Source organism: Acyrthosiphon pisum, chromosome A2 (assembly GCF_005508785.2).
Source record: "Acyrthosiphon pisum isolate AL4f chromosome A2, pea_aphid_22Mar2018_4r6ur, whole genome shotgun sequence".
Taxonomy (NCBI): Eukaryota; Metazoa; Arthropoda; class Insecta; order Hemiptera; family Aphididae; genus Acyrthosiphon; species Acyrthosiphon pisum.
Genome location: NC_042495.1, coordinates 62,419,362 through 62,439,332, shown reverse-complemented (window position 1 = coordinate 62,439,332; position 19,971 = coordinate 62,419,362). Strand labels below are relative to the sequence as shown.

Sequence of the window (19,971 nt, the reverse complement as noted above, 5' to 3'; positions counted from 1 at the left end):
AATTTAATTTATAAGATTTTAAGAAGGATGCAAATATCCAAAGAAGTGACATACATGATATTTTATAATTGATGTCTACTCGATATAAAATATTGCAAATGATTAAAAATATACAAATGTAATGTATAATTACATGCTCCAATTTATTATGCCAACTTGATTAAAAAAAAACTTTTTATTATTCAATGTTTTTGTAAATACTAATTTCAATTTAAAAAAAAAATAGCATTTTAATTTTTAAGACATTTTGCATTTAACAGTATGAAAAAACCATAGACCTATTAACTTTTAGTTAATAGGTCTATGGAAAAAACTGGCCTTCATAGGACAGGAAGCGCGCTCTGGTGACTATAGAACTGTGGTAATATTTTCGATCGTATACGTATCAACGACACCTTATCAATACACCTTGTACAACCCACGAATTAAGATATATCTTAATTCGTGGTACAACCATGTGTATACTTACTGATAAATGATAATGTTAAATAACAAATAACAATATTTACAATGTGTTCTCCTTCTCACTTCTCATGTTCACCAAAATCGACAAAAAAAATCAAACGATGGATAAACATTTGGTAGATTTTGACTGGAAATTAAAGGTAAATTTCTGAGTTGTTTATTTTAGTATTTTATAATGACCAATATAATAAAAGATCAATATCTTTTTATGCGCTGTTATATAGTATGAAGTATTTGTTTAAGCTGTTTACTCTACGTCCATACCGACCATATTATCCTTTTCGTTTTCTGAGTTTTGTCAATCCGGTCGTTAGTTACAATCTTAAACCACGACCAACACCAGAAATCATGAAACTTGAAAGCTCACAATACGGTTTTATATTTTCTCCACAACTTACTACGGTGTTACAAGTTTTTGACAAGTACAAGTATGAAATCAGACTCTGTGGAGGTGCAGTACGTGATATTCTGTTGCGCAAGACTCCTACTGATCTAGATTTTGCGACTACAGCTACTCCGGATGAAATGGTAGAAATGATGGAGAATGAAAACATTAGAATAGTTAATAAAGGTGGTTTAAAACATGGAACAGTAACTACTCATGTTGATGGTGTTAATTTTGAACTTACTACACTGAGAATTGATGTTGTTACTGATGGCAGACATGCTGATGTTGAATACACTAAGGATTGGTTACTAGATGCAGGACGAAGAGATTTAACCGTAAATTCCATGTTCTTAGGAATGGATGGTACCATATATGATTATTTTGGTGGATATGAAGATTTGAAAAAGCGTCAAATAAAATTTGTTGGTGATCCCAAATTGCGCATCACTGAGGATTATTTGAGAATTTTACGGTACTTCAGGTTTTATGGTCGTTTGGCTACTGCACCCAACCTTCATGATGAATATATACTTGAAGCAATACGAGAAAAAGGCAGTGGTCTCAAAAATATATCTGGTGAACGGATTTGGTCAGAACTTTATAAAATTTTAGAAGGAAATTATGCATCTGATATTATCAAGACTCTTTTGAATTTAGGCTTAGGTCCATATATTGGTCTTCCAGATCATCCCAATATAGACGAGTTTGATAAAGTTATTAATCGAAGCAAAGGACTAAAATTACTACCCATCACTATGTTAACACCATTCTTAAAAGATGTACAAGATATGATTGAACTAAACAATCGATTAAAGTTTCGGGTGTTTGACAGGGACTTGGGATTATTTTTAATAGAAAGTAGAGATGAAAAATGGACACCAGACACCATTAAAACTAATAAAATAAAAATTATACAAAATCCAACAAAACAAGGTGTTATGAAAGTGTATATTGAACAATTATTGATGTACAACAATGATCGAATAATTCTTGAAGAGTTTCAAAAATGGACACCATTAAAGTTTCCTATTACAGGAAATATGATTAAAAATCACGGGGTGCAAGATGGGAAAAAAATCGGAATAATTTTGAGGAAACTTATTGAATACTGGGCAGATGATGATTTCCAAACAGATATTGAAGAGTTACTAAATTTGATACCTAAAGCTGAAAATGAATTAAGCTGCAATTTCAAAAAATCTCAAAAAAAATAGATAAACAAGACCTATGTATCTATTTTAAATTGTTGTATTGAAATTTAATTCTTGTTTATATAGAAATTTAAACAAGATATTATCATTCAGAAAATACTTATTTCTTATGCAACTATAGCATTACATATTATAAGAAATTAGTAATTTCTCAATTAGAATAAAATTGTTTAATTGATAAGATAATAGAAAAAATTCAATGTAAAAATATAAACCTTTACAAATCAAAAATTAAATTATACATATTCTGAATTAATTGTTTATAATTTTAAGTTAAAACCAACACATTTTTGTTAGTCATTTTGGAATATTTTAAGCATTTGTTTAAGCAAAATTTTATGAACTTGAAAATTAAATCAACATTCAATAAAAATGGGTCAATTACCTAGTACCCGTATTACAATTGTTAAACTACCAAATTCAGCCATTAAAATCGGTAGGTTAAGCGAAATCGAGGTTATAACTATGTTTGTAATTATTATCGGCATATCCAAAAATCTAAACCTAAATTATAATTTTCAATATTATTCTGCGATTGGTTGTAGTGTTATTAACAAACAATATTTTTACATAAGACTTTTTGTTTAGGTTTAGAATTTCTAAGGATCAGTCGTATTGTTGTCAAGGAGTTTAGTATTCTACTTTCTTGTGGTCTACCATTATTTTCTAAAGAAAATAATCAGAATAAATATTTCATTATATTTTGTGAGGCAGACTAAAGTCTAAAATAAACATGAAAACATGTCCACAGAAATCTATATAACATGTTTTTTTTACTGAACAGTGTTTAAATAATATGTACCTTAGCTCATTTTATTTAATTTCAGATTACCTACACCCCCAATTAATCTAGAATAATGAGGTTTTGCTGTATATAGATATAAAATGTAAATGCTTATATATAAATACTACTTTATAATGCCTTGATTAACTCTTATGCAACCCCCCATTTTTAAGTTAAACTGTGCCTGTCACTTGTCAGTATGCTGATATCATGAGCGCCCATATGGTAGTTTTCATGGGGGGGACAAAATAGTGTCCATAATAGTATTCTTAAATTGTGGCATACATTATACTTATTATAAGGTCTATGATAATAGTACGATATAAACTATTAAACTATCAAGTATGTGAAACAAGTTTATGGATTCAAAGCATATGTTATATTTTTTTCAAGGGGGACATGTCCTCCCTTGGCCGATATTGACATATTGTTCCAATTTTTTATTCAGAACAATTTTTTATTCAGAACAATTTATAATCCTATCCAATTTAAATGTTTAAAGAAACATACTTACATATTAGAGTATGTTCTTGTATACTCAATACATTGCAGTATTTTAATTAAAAATAATTAATCATCAAATAAAGTAATTTGTATAAATTATCTTCTGTGAATATAATAAATGTTGTAATGTATTATGTCAACTGTAATTGAATCATCGGTACTTGAAATTATTTATTTGAATAAGTAAAAATATATTTATTTTTTACATTTTTTAGTATATAATGGGCAGCAGCTCATTAAGCACACTGGAAGAACCATTACTTCAAGTTATATTGCATTTGAAGGATGGCCTTAGGTCAAATAACACGGAAAATCCAAAAGTATCCGAAAATGTATTTTTGGAATTTTCTCAAGAAGAACTCTCATCATTTATAGAAAAACTCAAACAATCCTTATAAGTTATAGGTAACATTATACAATAAATGTTATCATTATAAATACACTATTCATATAATAAAAATCACAACATTTTGATATGGGTCATATAAATTCTATTCCTTCATATTTAAGATCAGCTACTTTAATTTCTGGTAGTATAATTGTTCCATCAATATTAAATGCTGTAATATAACTAGCAGTTTTTGAACCAACTTCTTCAGATTTAAGTGCAACAATAATTTTATCATTCGTACCAGGTAGAAATTTAAAACTAGAATATCCATGAGTAGGTACTATCTTGCCAATATGTACCACCTATTAACATATCAAATTATGTGAAAATTAAAATACTTAAATTTAATATTGCTGTTATTTAACATGTGTCCACAAGAATACTATAACTTCCAAGTAATCCAAGTAATGGTGTACTTTTAGAAATGGCATATTTTTGAATTTGATTTGTTGAACAAAACTATACTTTTGGGATATAAATTAATCTAAACTACAATTGTTATATGTTTTATTCATGACGTATTTTGTGCATGTGAACACAACTTTTATTTTTTTTAAATGTGAACCTTAATGATTTTAAAGTGAAGCTCTTTAACGTGCGCTGCGATGGAGAGTAAAATCAGAAAAATTGTCACATGACGTCACGCGGCTGCTGCTAGTCTATCCCCTCTCTCTGTATGTTTACGCTGTCTCTCCGGGTACGCAGTAACAGCCAGCTCGCTTTTTTAGTTAAGATACACTGTTGTATGCCAACCTCACTCGACTCAGCACTATGTTGGTATAAGCAATCGACATCATGAGAGAGATAGCGCATGGGAAAATTAAATAAGTTGTCATGAAAAGCTCCACTTTAATTGAGAATCTCTAAGACCCACACATTTTTTTATTGATATCATAATTTTGGATTGGTAAAATTGTTTCAAGTCATTTTGATGTATGGACGTATCAACTACTATTTTAAATCCAAAATTGACTAAATGAAAAAAAATTTTATTTAGATTTTTGACATTTTTGGTATGTCAAATTATTTAAAACATGCTTACTACATTAGTTAAGAATAAATAATTTGACTTAAATAAAGTCAGATTATATCATTGTGCTTAGAATAAAATGTAGAAAAAAATAGTATTTATCTACTCAAAAATAAATTTGGAGTAGCTCTCATATGGTCAATTTTAAATTTAGAATACAAGCTAATACATCAAAGTCACTGAAATAAATTATTTATTTATTTTAAATCTCGTGAAAAAAAGACGGTACGTTGTGTATGCACAAAATACATGAGTTAAAAAAAAAATGTTTTAGTCTAGGCGGTCAGTAGAAAAATATTATAATTAAGGTAACAACTGACTTATAAAATAAAATTTATAAATTTTAAAAATCGCCATCAGGACCCCATTTCGTTACTGAGTTATAGTGTACCTTGTTTCAGTTGACTAACGGTATATTACCTTAATATCGTTAAAATTAATATTGGCTGATATCAACATATTTGTAGCCATGTGTTCATCGTCATTGTCATTATACTGTTTTGATGAACTCCTCCGCGGTAAGAAGAACCAACGTTTATGTATTTGACTCCATGCACAAGATTCATGTATCATATATCCAGGATAATTTATGTTGGCTGCTTTCCGAATCGCAATATAGTTGTCTGTCCAGTTGACATGAGTTACATAGCCAAATTTATTAACAATTTTTATCCACATAGGATTATTATTAACAAATTCTCCCGTAGATGAAGTCCATTCTTTGCCCATACTTCCAACATATAAGTCAGAATTATATATAGTTGCCCATTCACTTTTATATCCTGAAAATTATTTTCGCAATAATTGTATGATTGTCACCCAATACCCATAATGTATAATTTGTGTAGCAAGTAAAACATTATTCATAATAATAAAAACTGTATACTAATCATAAATCAACATTATACATTTAATAATCAGCTGAATAAGACATAATTAAGTTTGACAAATGAAAAAATGTTATTAATTATTATACATTAAATTATTCCAATAAAATTAGTAAAAAACTATTGTCTATTTTCTATTTAGGTTAGGTTCTGTTAAATTTTATCTGTGTGATTAATATTTTAAGATTTAATTATGTGTAAAGTGTATTCATATATTATATTATAATATGGTTATTCTATGAACATGGTATGCCAATTGCCAATCGTTTAAATTCTTGAATGGTTATTGATTAGATACCATTTTAAATTAAACAACCAGAACCAGTGGCGGCTTTTTAAAAAATTCAGGAGGGGGGGTTCCTAAAATATAATATATATATCAAACGTTCCTATAATTTTTATAAATATAAAATTTTTGAAAAATTAAAAATATAAGTACCTATTGAAATAAGTATATAAATAACCCTATACACTAGTGAATATAATATAAAATAAATATTTATATCGGTGTTGGTTCAATACCTTTGACCCCTGTACCATAATCTCCCACTAACTAGAACTGCCTGTTGCTTAACATGCCACATGTGAACATCGTATATTTAATTAACTACAAGCTATACAATGTACATAAAAAGAAGCTGTAATTATTAAAATATATTAATTTAATTTATTCTATGGTATAACTTTTACCTTTAAAATCTGTTCCATTTCCATCCATAAGTATTATCCAAGGTAAAACAGTATCATCTTCACTAATATTATAAATTATACCTGTCCGATCATCAAACGAATATAATTTGCCATTAAATGTAACCAGTTCTGAAAGTTCCATTCCTCGACCTCCCATGGATATAGATGATTTCAATATTTTAGGTGCTTCGAGGTCCCATACAAGTTCTATAGAGTTATTAGTTGTATACCAAGTAAGGAATCCTTTTTTATAATAGCTATACCACATATTTTTTTCAGTCTGGCTTTTAGATGCTTTATCTAAATCACTAATAATAGCAATACGAAATTTTATACCCACATTGTTAATAGAAATCGGTTGAGACAATGGATACTTTGATTTAATTAACTTGTATACAAATTTATCGTGTGGATGATTAAGACCATAACTGACAAGTTTTGGTGCTGTATATGACATATTATACAATACTATTAAGAACAAAATACCAATTAACGAGACAAAGATAACAAAATGTGTTTGAAAACGTATAGTAGAGTTTGAAATGCGATATGCATGAGAAGAACTTAAGCTTTGACGGAGCTCTTTCAACATGCTTGAGCTGTGATCTGAATTTTTTACATCATATATATTCAGAGCTATCTGAAAAAAAATAATTACAAGATATTCAATGTCTTGTGGTGTAATATAATATGAATGTGATAATTGATGACTAAAATATGAAATACTTACATAATTATGGTCTGTACTCATAATGAGCTATAACCGGCATGTATAGTGTAGACATTCGACATTGGTTAAACAATAATTACAGAGGTCATGACGTATACGGATTCAGTTTATTGAAAACCAAATATACAATTACAAATATTGACTCCAATAACAAAAAAAAATCTTAAGCTAAAGTTACGAACCAGCAAACTGGTTTTACCTAATTAGGAATTAAATAATAAAATAATTTAATTTATATTTATTATTTACAGTGCGTGGCTATTATCTTTAGTATTAATGATAAGAATTATAAATACATGATAAACATGATTTAAATTTTATCACATGAACGTAATAAATATTAAATATATATGAATAATCTACAAACGTCAATTTTGATTCGCAGTGTGGCCAAATAAGATGCCAATGATCCACTCGACCAACATTTTATCTTTGAATTTTTGTTATCAGTAATGTCATCATTAATATTTTCTTGTCGTGTTGAGAGTTTGAGACGTTGAGTGCTCAAGTGTTCACTTCAATTTCTGTCTTTACTCTTTACTAATTCGGACTTCAGTGTTCAGTTTGAGGTTTCAATAATTAAGTTAAGACTTGAGGGGCACAGATAAAAATATGGTCAGTAAATATTTGAATATATAGTTATTATCTAATATTCTTAAGTTATCCTTCGAACAATTTCAAATCACTTAACATTTTCTCATGAGTATTAGCAGCATACTAGTCAAACAAAAATGTCCAACAATGACAGTAACGGAAGTTCACCGTCTGGTAAGTAATATTATGTAATTTTCTTTACTCATATATAATTTTTGTTGGATACTTAAGTTTAGAAAATGTTCAATTTTGTATTGTAAAGTCTGTCTTTAATTTTAGGAGCTGCAAGACCTTCTCATCCTCAGTTAGACATGCGTCAAGAAGCTGCGATAACAGGTATTTATTGAGTTTGGTTGAACCCATCAATTTAACTAAAATGTGATGTATATTTTATTCATTTTTAGAGAAAAGAAGACAGTTAAAATTAGCTATTCAAGGAACATCCGGTGCTTCATTTGGATTCAATTCTCCAATACCAAGCTTACAGTCATTAAAGTGAGATAGCTTATTTAATTAAATTTTATTTTACAAATAATTTTTTTCAGCAAATCAAGCTCTTGTGTTTTAAGATTCAACACATAATAAATGTAACTTAAGTATTGATTATTGTACAATCACATAGATAAATATAATGTTTTAAAATGATAAGTAGGCATTAAAAAATAATTATATTCATAATATTTCATGTAGTTTACAGTACCAAATGTTGTACATAAATATTAAATAGCAAATTTTATTTAAAAACCATACTCGAATTCAAATTTAATACTATAGTTTATATGTACTTTAAACACCCGTTAACTAGAAGGTGGGGAAGTTGCCGTTAATCAATATTTAGATTGAATTGTTGGAATGTTTGGTTTTTATGGTTGCCTTAATTTTAATTCATCGCTAAGACTGAGTTACATCATTTAAAAAATGTTAAGATAACTTAATTTGGAAATAAGTTAAGTTTAAACACTATTTTTATAATTGTTAGTTCATTATACCATTTTATTCAAATTTACAAATTAAAAGTATTTAAAAATACCTATTAAGTTAAATTTTTTAATTATATATATATATATGTTTATATAATATATATTATATACAAATTATACAAGAATAAATACAATCAAATCTAACATACTTAGATAATAAGAAATAAACAAATGGCATTTATTATTGAAACAGTTTTAACATATTTCGCTGTTGATTTAAACTAGTTTAAATATAATAATTCTATAGGTCCTTCTACAATATGTAATCTTTTACTTGACATGTTCATTTCTTGTTAATCTCATCAAAATAAATTATACCATAATATTTAACAATTCCTTAAATAATTAAATATTTTTGAATAGTTAAATTATTTTAAGATCATGATGTTAAGTATATTTATAAGATGCATGGCTGTAAAACGGGCTTTATGCATATTAAACAAATATAAAAAAATGCCCAAAATTGTATATTTCCAAATATAATGTTTATTTAATTAAGTTTCATAGTTAAAACTTAAAACATTTAAAAAATGAATTACAAGTCGAAACCTTTGCAGAATAATATGATTAATTCATTACATAATCTAGATATACATTTAAAATCATTTAGAACATTTAACTCAAGATATGCATCATTTCATTGCTTATTGTATAATAAGTATATACATGACTCATGGCCAATTTTACCGAAGAGCCAAATGTTAAATGCTACTGATATGTTTTTGTGTCAGTACCCCACAAAACTATACAACAATTTTTTCATTTTATTATGTTTATTCATAATGGCTACCTTAAATTTCAATAAATTACAATAAAAGCTACATTTATAGAATGACACTGAAATTGACCGAAATAAATAGGTACACATACCACTATACTAGTGGCCTGTTAAAATAGAATTGATATGATGTGTAAATGTGTCACCGAATTAAAATATAAAAATTACTATGGCGCTTAAATAGATGAACAACATTGAATGCAAATATTAATTTATTTTAAATAAGCTTAACATCAATTACATTTTTAATATGCTACAAAATAATGTATTTCAATACAAAACAGTAACTAAAATAAAATTCTTTAAATTAAATAATTTTTACTTAGTGTATTTTAAAATGTGTGTTGACACAACATATCACTAGTTTAAAAATACAAATATGTTTATATTAATAATTTGAGACATAAGTGGCAATCAATATTGGATTAAATAAATATATAACATAAAGTTTGAGTACAAGTGTCTTTGTAATAACTCATAAGAGTTGTTAGTACATTTAAATATATATTACATAATATATTTAATTATATTTTGGTAATTATACAGACCTAATATAAACATATAAATTATTTTCAGATTTGAAGAAGATAATAAATTACTAAGCAATGGTTCAACAACAAAACAACCAAATTCAACTAGAGTACGGTTATCTAATACTGAAACACTAAGTGAAAAATCACGGTAAGTTTAATTATTTATCAAGAAGGAGTGGATCATAATGTATTTATATATTTTGGTCCCTGGCAAATGTCAATTTTTCATGACGTTTTGAAGCAGTAAAACTGCTTTCATCTTCCATTTTAATTGTAGTTTCTGGTTGCAAATTCAATCTAGTTGGTATATTTGAGTGTAAAATTCCCAGTACTTTTCAAAATAATCTGAAAAAAATAAAAAAAAATCTTTCCGCAAACATGAATTCACGCAATACTAGTTTTAGACAAAATCAATATTATTATAATACATATTATAGTTTTTTTAAATTCCCATATTATATATTTTGGCATATTTATAATAATTACACCATCCCCCTTCGAAAATCTTAAAACTATTTAATAGATCTAAAATATGAATATTATCAATTTTTAAATTTTATTAATTTTTCTACATGCAACATAATTAATATTTTATCTTAAAAAATAAACCTTTCTTGTTAGTTGTTATATATTTTTTTATTCACTCATTTTAACAATAAAGAGGTGGATTGAATGCACCCCTGTCCTATGCCCCCTTGAAAATCAATAAGAATTCAAAAAATGTTTATGAATATAAATCTATGAATTCATAAATATAAAAACCAAAACACCAAATTAAATTTGTTGAATCAAAACACATTTTGTTGCGTAAACATTTATCTACACAATATTTTCAAGTAATCTTTGACATTTTTTATTTATTCTCTTAAAATAAAAATAATTAAAACTTATTGGTGATTATTTTCTTAAGCAACCTTGTAAAATAAGTCATTATTTTGTGTAATTGAAATAATAAGTATCCTGATAAAATAGATTATAATCAAAGTAGAGCATCAATAAAATAAAAATTATAATTGGATGTTCAATATTAAAAAGGTAGGCAAGTGAATGTCGCTCTGCTGTACAGTAAGTTACAAGTGGGTCACTACATAATGGATGGTATTAAATATGAATTCAATGATATAATATCAGTGTATAAGAAAACGATTCTGAGCGGAGACGGTATGTCACCCTAGGTATAAGACATATTAAAATATACTTATCTATGGTATTAAAAAAAAATTTGACCTATAATAAATTCCAAATTATCATATCACAATATCCATTAGGTACTTATAACGCATTATACATCAACAACAAACTGTAATACTACTATAGATATATAATAGTATACTTTAGAAGTTTCAAGTACCCACAAATAATATTATACAATCACAACAAAATAACTAAAATAGTTATTCTAGGTTTTTTAATATGTAATTTGGCCAAATTCGAACTTAAAATTACTTTAAAAATAAACTGTGCTTATGTATTTTTTAGATTGTTTGATAACAAAATTAACTACTTATGTAGAATCTTGTTTTAAATTTTCAATCCTTAGATAATATAAAAGTTAAACAATTTATAAATTTTTAACTAAAAATAATTATTCAATTTTAAATTTGATAAATTTTGTCAAAATTCGATCTTTAAATGCTTCTAATTAAAATTTGTGCCTATGTATTTTTAATATTTTTCAACTGCTATTGTAAGAATATATCAGGAGCCTTGTATAGTTTGATATAGTTAATACTCATTACTGATAAGGTTAATAACACTGAAACATAAATAATCTAGGTTATATCATTGTATGTGAAAATTATTGTTGCAAACATTCAAATAATTACCTAAAAAAATATTCCTATTATCCTAATTAAAGATACATAGTGATTAGTGACACATCCAAACTGATTGTTACTTTCATTCAGCTAGGCAAGACATGAAACAGTTTATAATAAAAAAAAAATACTTTTATGATAGACAAGAGAGATGTCAGCTTAGATTATATATTTTTTAATATTGTCAAATACCTGTATGTATACCAAAAATGAGTTGTAATAAGTTGTATTGCGCTAACCTTAAAAAAATAGTAAATTTGTTAATTTTTTTATTTGAGAATTAGTAAACATACATCTTAAATTAAAAATTGATTTTAAAATAATAGTATTACAAAGACATTTTCTTTATGTATACAGATACAGATCCATAGAACGTACTAAATTACGGTAAGTTTCTAAAAAAAAACAATGAAAAACCTCTTTAAATATAATATTCTCATGCATATTATGTAAATAAAATCTATATAATTAGAAATAATAATACCTCCCTGAAATTTGTTTTGTTTTATTTTGTTTTGATTTTAATCAAAGAATTTGGATTTTGAAGTATAAATTGTTTATACTTTACTTAAATAGTTTTATAATTTTACTGAACATACAATTTAAAATGTATTTTTAACCCATCATACGGCGCACGGGGTAAATAATTACCCTAGATATTTTAAAAATGTTTATAAAATATATAATATGGTATGTGGATATTTGATTACCTCAATAGCATCAAATATTACAATATTATACGAAATATTGTTAAAAAAAAAAAAAAAAAATATTTTGTTATAGTTATTCTTTATAATGTAAACTCTTTTTGTATATCTATATATTTCCAAGGTGTAAATTTTTACCCTATGCGCGTAATTGAGACATCTAAATCCGTGTGCCGTATGACAGGTTAAATGAATAATTATTAGAATTAGAATTTGCATAATGTTATGTATGACTGAATATACATTGCTTTTAAAGTTATCTCAATAAATATATTGTAGAATAAATTTAAAATTTTTAATTCTCTAAATATATTAACATACTTTACTAACTACACTAATAAGGAAATTAAATCAGCTCAAAAACACTTAATTTCTAATAAATTAAACTCCAGTTTCAGTTTAAATTACTAATAAATATTATGGCCAATAGGTATGTCAGTTGATAATTATTTACAATCTGAATTTTTAATGACTAATTAGTCAGACAGTGTTATATTAAATATGTTATTTTCACATGAATTCAATACATTTATAACATGGTAAATAATTTGTTGTCATTTCATTAAAAATGCATATTAAGAGGACGCAACACCCGCATGTGTTGTCTCCATCTTACACTCGTACGGCATAGTTAAACGCATTTACACAATCTAAGTTTGAACGTTCAATTTTGGTTCTAGAGTAAAAGTACCTACTTTAAAATGAAAATATAACAATGTTTTGAAGAGGAAAATGGGTTGTTTTTTCATTATTCCGAACATAACACTCAATTTATTGTTTAGAAATAATGACCATTTCAACATTTTTAAACGACTTGTAACTTTTTAAAAAACACACAGTCTTGCACACCAAAATATTCTCATATTTCAATTTTATAATAGGTGTTTTTATTATAAAACCAAATTTAAGCAAGTTCTACTCAGATTGCATAAACGTGTTTTGAGTATGCTGTACGTATGTAAGATGAAGACAACACATGTGAGGGGGCATTCTCTTAATTATCAGTTATGATTAAACCTAAATTTTGTTGATTTTGTTTAGTCATCTGTGAGTTATGATTATAAAAGAGATGTGTTCTGTTTGGTATTTTATATATTATTACTACATTTTTTTCTTAGTTTGTTATAAATAATTATTTTAATAACTACCTCTATGAACTAGTAATGTTTTACATATCATTACAAGAACTTTATAAACCTAACACCCGATAATGTATTATAAAAATTAAAAAAAAATCATTACTAAAACTTTTGATTTTGATGTAAAAAGGAAAGCTATTGTATGAGAATGTATACAAAAATGTATCAATATTATAACTATTTATTTAAATTTTTTTTTAAAAATGTAGAGAACATCATTTTGAATAAGAATAAAGAAAATGAAGTATACAAATTCTTCTTTTTTGTATCTTAAATTATTTTATTTTTTCTACTATAATTATTGAAATAATTATTAACTTAATAATGCTTTCCCAAAATTATTAGTAAAAAAACTGTAGAGTCAACATCTTTGGAATATTAGATAACTATGTGAATATTTGTATGGAATCATATTTTAAACATTACACATGCAAGTAATGAATATTCAATTGCATACACCCATAAAACCCCAGTTAAAACTAAGAAGTTGAAAAGATTATGTAAATTAATTAATTATTTTAAAAGACTTGTAAAAATAATAACAATTTATTATTCAAATATTATCATTCTCTAAAGTTATGTAGTAATAACTATTTGAGTAATGTTAGAATTATTAAAAGTATTTTACTATTTTATTATTATTATAAAACGCTCTATATGAATTACATTATGTAACACTATAATATTAATCAAAAGAAATATTAAATTTATATTAAATAACAAAGACATTTTTAATTTTTAAAAGTTATTGACTATATCTGCTATAGGATCTGTACCTGGTTGAATGATTGAGTCTATGTATTGCATAATTGATTAATATTACTAAAACATTTATTTGGTATTTGAGCTTATTGAGAATCACTGTTTTTCATTTAAATGTTGAAAATTAATAATTATCCATTAACATTTCAAAACAATGTTTATCATTTTTTTGTTTTATATTTATAGAGAAAGACTAAAAATGTGTCAAACAATACAATCCACTGGAAAACTACAACTTTCTGAAAACAAGGTTGTTTTTTTTAAAATTAATTAAATACAATACATGCATATTTATTACCTTTATACAATTTTATTTTTAAGGTGTATGATTTTACATCAGATGATTTACAAGATTTAGGAGAGATTGGTCGAGGTGGCTTTGGAACTGTGAACAAAATGTTACATCGTAGTAGTGATACAGTAATGGCTGTTAAGGTATTATAATTTATTAAGCTCACTTATGTACTATAATATGAACATAGGTATGTGTAGACTTTACAATAAGGAGGGAGGAAGAATTTTTAGTAACAATCCTTTCAACTATTATTGTACTTTTAAAGTTATTTATTAATATTAGTGACCCTCCCGTGCGCACACTTATGAGTATAAATATACCTAAATGTAAATTTTAACTATTTGAATTAATTTGATTTTTTTTATTATTAGAGGATAAGATCCACTGTTGATGAAAATGAACAAAAACAATTACTAATGGACTTGGATGTTGTAATGAAATCTAATGAATGCCCTTATATTGTACAATTTTATGGAGCTCTTTTCAAAGAAGTAATGTTAAATAGTTTAAATTAAAATTTGAATATGAATTGATATTATGTGTTTGTCTTAAATAGGGGGATTGTTGGATTTGTATGGAACTTATGGACACATCATTGGATAAGTTCTATAAATATGTCTATGAAAAATTAAATCAACGAATTCCAGAAAATATATTGGGAAAAATAACTGTTGCGGTAAATGTTTTTTTTTTAATGATAATTATCGACAAAATGGATTTTGAAGAAACAAAAAAAATTTGTAAAATATTTTGTTTTAATTATTTATCTTTTAATAAATGTTTTCATTTTTTGGATATTTACCTATACAAAGTAGTATTTGATTCAAATCAAATCATTATTATTTAATAATAATAAAAAAATAACATTTCATCATTATAAAAAAAAAAATTGAATTTGCTACTGATATTATAACTTCATGCTTTATAATTCTAAACTATCATTAAAAATAAAAATATTTTAACCTTTCAAATTCCATTTTATTGATCCATTCATTAAAAAATCTGGCATACAACATAAGTTACACTATATGATAAATTGTATTGGAAATTTAATATATTGAAGTTAAATAACCTTATATTATATTTCAGACTGTAAAAGCATTGAATTACCTTAAAGAAAAATTGAAAATTATTCACCGTGATGTTAAGCCCAGCAACATTCTATTGGATTCTCGAGGAAATATAAAACTCTGTGACTTTGGTATCTCAGGGCAGTTAGTGGATTCTATAGCAAAAACTAGAGATGCTGGCTGCCGCCCTTATATGGCTGTATGTTTTGTTGAAAGCATTTATTCAAAATAGTTTGTGGTGTAATTCTATTTAATTTTAGCCGGAAAGAATTGATCCAGTTCGTGGTCGAGGAGGTTATGATGTCCGTTCAGATGTTTGGTCCTTAGGAATCACCCTAGTAGAAGTTGCTACTGGGCGGTTTCCATATCCAAGATGGAGTTCTGTTTTTGAACAATTGTGTCAGGTTGTTCAAGGAGATCCTCCACGATTGCAGGCTTCTAACAACTTTTCCCCTAATTTTGTGAATTTCGTAAATACTTGGTAATTATACACATATTTAAGTTGATAATATTAAGCCATTAATAAAATATATTAAATAATTATTTGTAGTTTGATAAAAGAAGAAAATCAAAGGCCTAAATACAACAAATTACTAGAACACATATTCATAAAACGAAGTGATGCTGATAGCGTAGATGTAGCTTCTTATATTAGTGAAATAATGGCTGCAATGGAAAATGATGGTGCATTCATGTACACAATGAATGACCCTTGATAATATTTTTAATTTTGTTACAGAGTACACAGTCCATAGGTACTTAATAAAAATCAAGATTTATTTATTTTCAGTCATCTTACCCAGTCAGTTGTAATTAACTTTGTTTCACATTATCTTGACGATTTATTTTTCCAATACTTATGACAAGCTTCCAACAATTTTTTTTAAAGTTTTTGACTGCAGTTTTTGCTTACTAGACAAAATAATTTAACAGTTAGGTGACTTATTATTATTTATTTTTATTACTACTATTATTATTATTGTTGATATTTTAAAACAAATCGAGTAACATAAAAACCATTAAATGACAGTTTCTTTTGTCCTGCATAAATTCTGATGACGTGGGTTTTGATTTATTTCTGTCAGTTTTAACTAACCGTGCTAATGAAGTGAAATCATTTTACACACAATTTAATTTTAAATTAAGTTAAATGCCCAATTACCACAAATATTTGTACTATAAAGAATATGTTTGTTGTATATTATACAACTTTGAGATATTTGTCTAAAAGTTCTATTTTCTTCTACCTGAATGGATGTTAAGTTAGTACCAAAGTTAAATAGGTCAAAGTTTTAAAAATGACCAAAATAACCCACTGAACATAAATAATGAGATAAATTAAATTAATATATATGAATAAACAAATTTTTATAAATTAATTTGTATATGTATTATATTTTTACATATTTTTGCTTTTAGTAAACTTATAATAGATTGAACTTATTGGACAAAAGTCCACATAGTGCCTTTTTAGACACATTTTATACACAAGTTCCGCCAAAATTGGGCCCAAAATATAATTTAAGATATAAAAAGAAGTAATACTTTGTTTCTAGTTTTGTACCCACTACTGTGATAATTAATGTTTTTGCAAAATTTTCTTCTCGTGTGTATACAAACTGTGTTTTAAATTCATGTAATCATATATTATATTTTAATTGAGTTATTATTTTACTGTTCAAACTCAAATACATCTAATTATTATATTCCATTTTTATATTTAAGTATTTTGTTTGTCTGGTTACTGTTTAAGAACATTGTCTCATACTAAATGTATATATTTTAGTAAAGATTTCTTCATAAACTAAAAAATATTTTTGTTTTTAATTGAAATTTAAGTTAATAGATACTAGTTTTATTAACTTGACATAAAAAAAAATTTGCAAAATGTTAGTGTAATTAAATTGTACTTTCAATTGTAGCCTTATATATTTTTTTCATTAATTTTGTATAATTATATCAAATACTAAACTAATATAACTATCACAAAACACATAATAGGTAAATTTATTGTAACCGTAATGTATTTTATAGATACTTTGTCATTGATTAAATTAGTGTTCACTAGTTCAAACTGACTTGCTGGTACAATTATTATATTAGTATGTATTACAGTAGTATTGTTCAAAAATAAACTTATTATAAAAAAAATAAAAAAAGAACAAATTGAAAATAGATTCATTTAATAATATATTATATTATGGCTATACTTGAACACTTTAGTGACAATCAAGGCTTAACAATTAAAAATGTTCATTAATCAAGGCCTATTTAAAAGAAATATTACTTAATTATATGACTATATATATTTCTAAATTATTATAAAAAAAAAATTACAACCCTTAAAAATATTACTGCTATATTGCTATAATATTTTTCCAATTTATATTATTGTAAGCGTCAATAAATTCAATTATTTTATTATAGATTATAATTAATATAATATACTCATTATTTAAAATAAAATGTACTGATTTAAATTTTGTTTTGTACATTTTTGTCTATTGACTACCTATTTTATAACATCTCAGCAGTGGCAGATCTAGAATTTTGTTTTTTTTTTTTTTGGTGTGGTGGGGCCTTTTTACAAGTTTTACGATTAATATTTATAAACGACCCAATTTATTAACCTATAGTTACTAGGCCAGTGAAGAGAGACCCCCCCCCTCCCCCACACACACACTTAAATCTGCCACTGTATCTTAGTGAGGTTGAAATTTTGTTTTCCCCATGTATTTGAATCATTATATTTTGTATTATTAGTTATTAGTAGAGGGCGGATATTTAGGTTTTTACATATTTTTATTGGCTTTATGCAGCTTTATGCAGGATGAGAAATGTGGACGATTTATCCATCAAAGAGTTTGTAGAAAAAAAATTATTTTGCTTATTAAAGCATATTTTGGACATTAGAGAATATTTGGCCTATTTTACATATTTTAGAATATATTCTATTATTGTTTCTAAAACATCATGTATATTGTTAATTTCTCGATTTGTGATTTTTTCTAGCAACAATATTTTCTAGGAAAAAATAAATAATTTGATATAAGAATGATAAAAATAAAAAATAATTCAGTCATCTACTTCTTTGTAATCAAATTGGTAACATTGGTCATTCTGTTCTTCTCAGTCCGTGATTGTACACATAGAATGTCGTATTTGATACATCACATTTTTATATTCAAATAACTTAGCTGTCACCAAAGGGCATGCAAGTTATGTATTGTTTTTATTAAAATATTTTGTTTTTTTATATGTATATTTCAATATATTTATATACCTATGTATGAATTGTTTTATATTTAAATAATTTACCTCTTAACTACCCTTAACTACCAAAGGAATGATAGTGTATACTGTATTACTATAAGTTTATATATTGTTTTTATTGAATTATTTTGAAAAAAAAAATCATATTATTTGCATATTTAAAAGTTTAAAGCATATTTAGAGAATATTTTAGTGTTTTTTTTAGAGCATATTAGCATCATATTTTAAGCTTTTAAGAACCTAAAACGCCGCGCTCTAGTTATTAGTTACCTACGTATTACAGTAAAATTTCTCTGTAAAAGAATCGCTTGGGACCAACTTATCTTTCCGTCTTATAGGTTTTACTATATGATTATAGCTTCAGATTGTTACAGAATAACATACTGTTATATACTTATATGGTTAAAAATTGACTGCCAAAAAAATGCATTCTCTCCATAGTATACATAATTATATTTATTATTGATATATATAATGTTTCAAAATTGGAAGATATGGGTACTTTTATGTGTGTTACATGATGCTTGAAATTATTATTTAAACTTTAAAGCCATAATAAAATAATGTATATAATTTTTCCAAACCGCTATTTTGATTTTTAGATTTCTTTATCTTGGGCTATGCAAATGCATGGAAAATCACCAGTGCTCCAACCAATAGGGGTAAACCGAATGACCAAAATACATATTTAAAAAAAAAAAAGGTGGGTAAGTGGATGTCGCTCTGCTGTACAGTAGGTTACAAGTGGGTCACTGTATAATGGATAGTATTAAATTTGAATTCAATGATATAATATCACTGTATAAGAAAAACGATTCTGAGCAGAGACGGTTTGTCAGTCTAGATATAAGACATAATATTATACATGACAAAATCTATTTTGTCATGATATTATACACATTGTTCTATGATTATACATTTTATATCTATGGTATAAAAAAAA

The 19,971-nt window shown here is 25.7% G+C and overlaps 3 protein-coding genes across 6 annotated transcripts; 2 read left to right on the top strand and 1 right to left on the bottom strand.

The window, feature by feature from the left end:
- Positions 1 to 428: 428 nt before the first annotated feature.
- On the top strand, positions 429 to 2,330 carry LOC100163932 (CCA tRNA nucleotidyltransferase 1, mitochondrial). Its single transcript, XM_003243312.3, has 2 exons — positions 429 to 605; positions 690 to 2,330. Exon 2 carries the CDS (start codon positions 691 to 693, stop codon positions 2,065 to 2,067), a length of 1,377 nt encoding a protein of 458 aa, XP_003243360.1. The 5' UTR covers positions 429 to 605; position 690; the 3' UTR covers positions 2,068 to 2,330.
- Positions 2,331 to 3,506: 1,176 nt separating this feature from the next.
- Positions 3,507 to 7,346, bottom strand: LOC103308894 (soluble calcium-activated nucleotidase 1). Its single transcript, XM_008183113.3, has 4 exons — positions 7,081 to 7,346; positions 6,351 to 6,990; positions 5,194 to 5,555; positions 3,507 to 4,045 (listed from the first exon to the last, which is right to left on the bottom strand). The coding sequence occupies exons 1-4, from the start codon at positions 7,099 to 7,101 to the stop codon at positions 3,833 to 3,835; spliced, it is 1,236 nt and encodes a 411-aa protein (XP_008181335.1). The 5' UTR covers positions 7,102 to 7,346; the 3' UTR covers positions 3,507 to 3,832.
- Positions 7,347 to 7,523: 177 nt separating this feature from the next.
- On the top strand, positions 7,524 to 17,917 carry LOC100161114 (dual specificity mitogen-activated protein kinase kinase 4). 4 transcript variants are annotated; one of them, XM_016803035.2, is made up of 13 exons: positions 7,524 to 7,695; positions 7,791 to 7,848; positions 7,954 to 8,010; positions 8,079 to 8,169; positions 10,009 to 10,113; positions 12,140 to 12,169; positions 14,577 to 14,640; positions 14,712 to 14,825; positions 15,057 to 15,176; positions 15,242 to 15,361; positions 15,775 to 15,954; positions 16,016 to 16,236; positions 16,306 to 17,917. In XM_016803035.2, the coding sequence occupies exons 1-13, from the start codon at positions 7,693 to 7,695 to the stop codon at positions 16,469 to 16,471; spliced, it is 1,329 nt and encodes a 442-aa protein (XP_016658524.1). In that variant the 5' UTR covers positions 7,524 to 7,692; the 3' UTR covers positions 16,472 to 17,917. The 4 variants fall into 4 exon arrangements, with proteins under 4 accessions (XP_016658524.1, XP_008181332.1, XP_016658525.1 ...); XM_008183110.3 differs by having other exon boundaries at positions 7,525 to 7,848; XM_016803036.2 differs by lacking the exon at positions 12,140 to 12,169 and having other exon boundaries at positions 7,528 to 7,695.
- Positions 17,918 to 19,971: the final 2,054 nt, after the last annotated feature.

Coding starts and splice junctions, on each gene's coding strand:
- LOC100161114 (XM_016803035.2), top strand. Junction 10,114..12,139: donor ACACTAAGTGAAAAATCACG/GTAAGTTTAATT, acceptor TTATGTATACAG/ATACAGATCCATAGAACGTA. Junction 14,826..15,056: donor ATACAGTAATGGCTGTTAAG/GTATTATAATTT, acceptor TTTTATTATTAG/AGGATAAGATCCACTGTTGA.
- LOC103308894 (XM_008183113.3), bottom strand. CDS start 7,101: ATGAGTACAGACCATAATTAT. Junction 5,556..6,350: donor AAATGGAACAGATTTTAAAG/GTAAAAGTTATA, acceptor AATAATTTTCAG/GATATAAAAGTGAATGGGCA. Junction 4,046..5,193: donor TTAATTTTAACGATATTAAG/GTAATATACCGT, acceptor ATATGTTAATAG/GTGGTACATATTGGCAAGAT.
- LOC100163932 (XM_003243312.3), top strand. CDS start 691: ATGAAGTATTTGTTTAAGCTGTTTACTCTACGTCCATACCGACCATAT.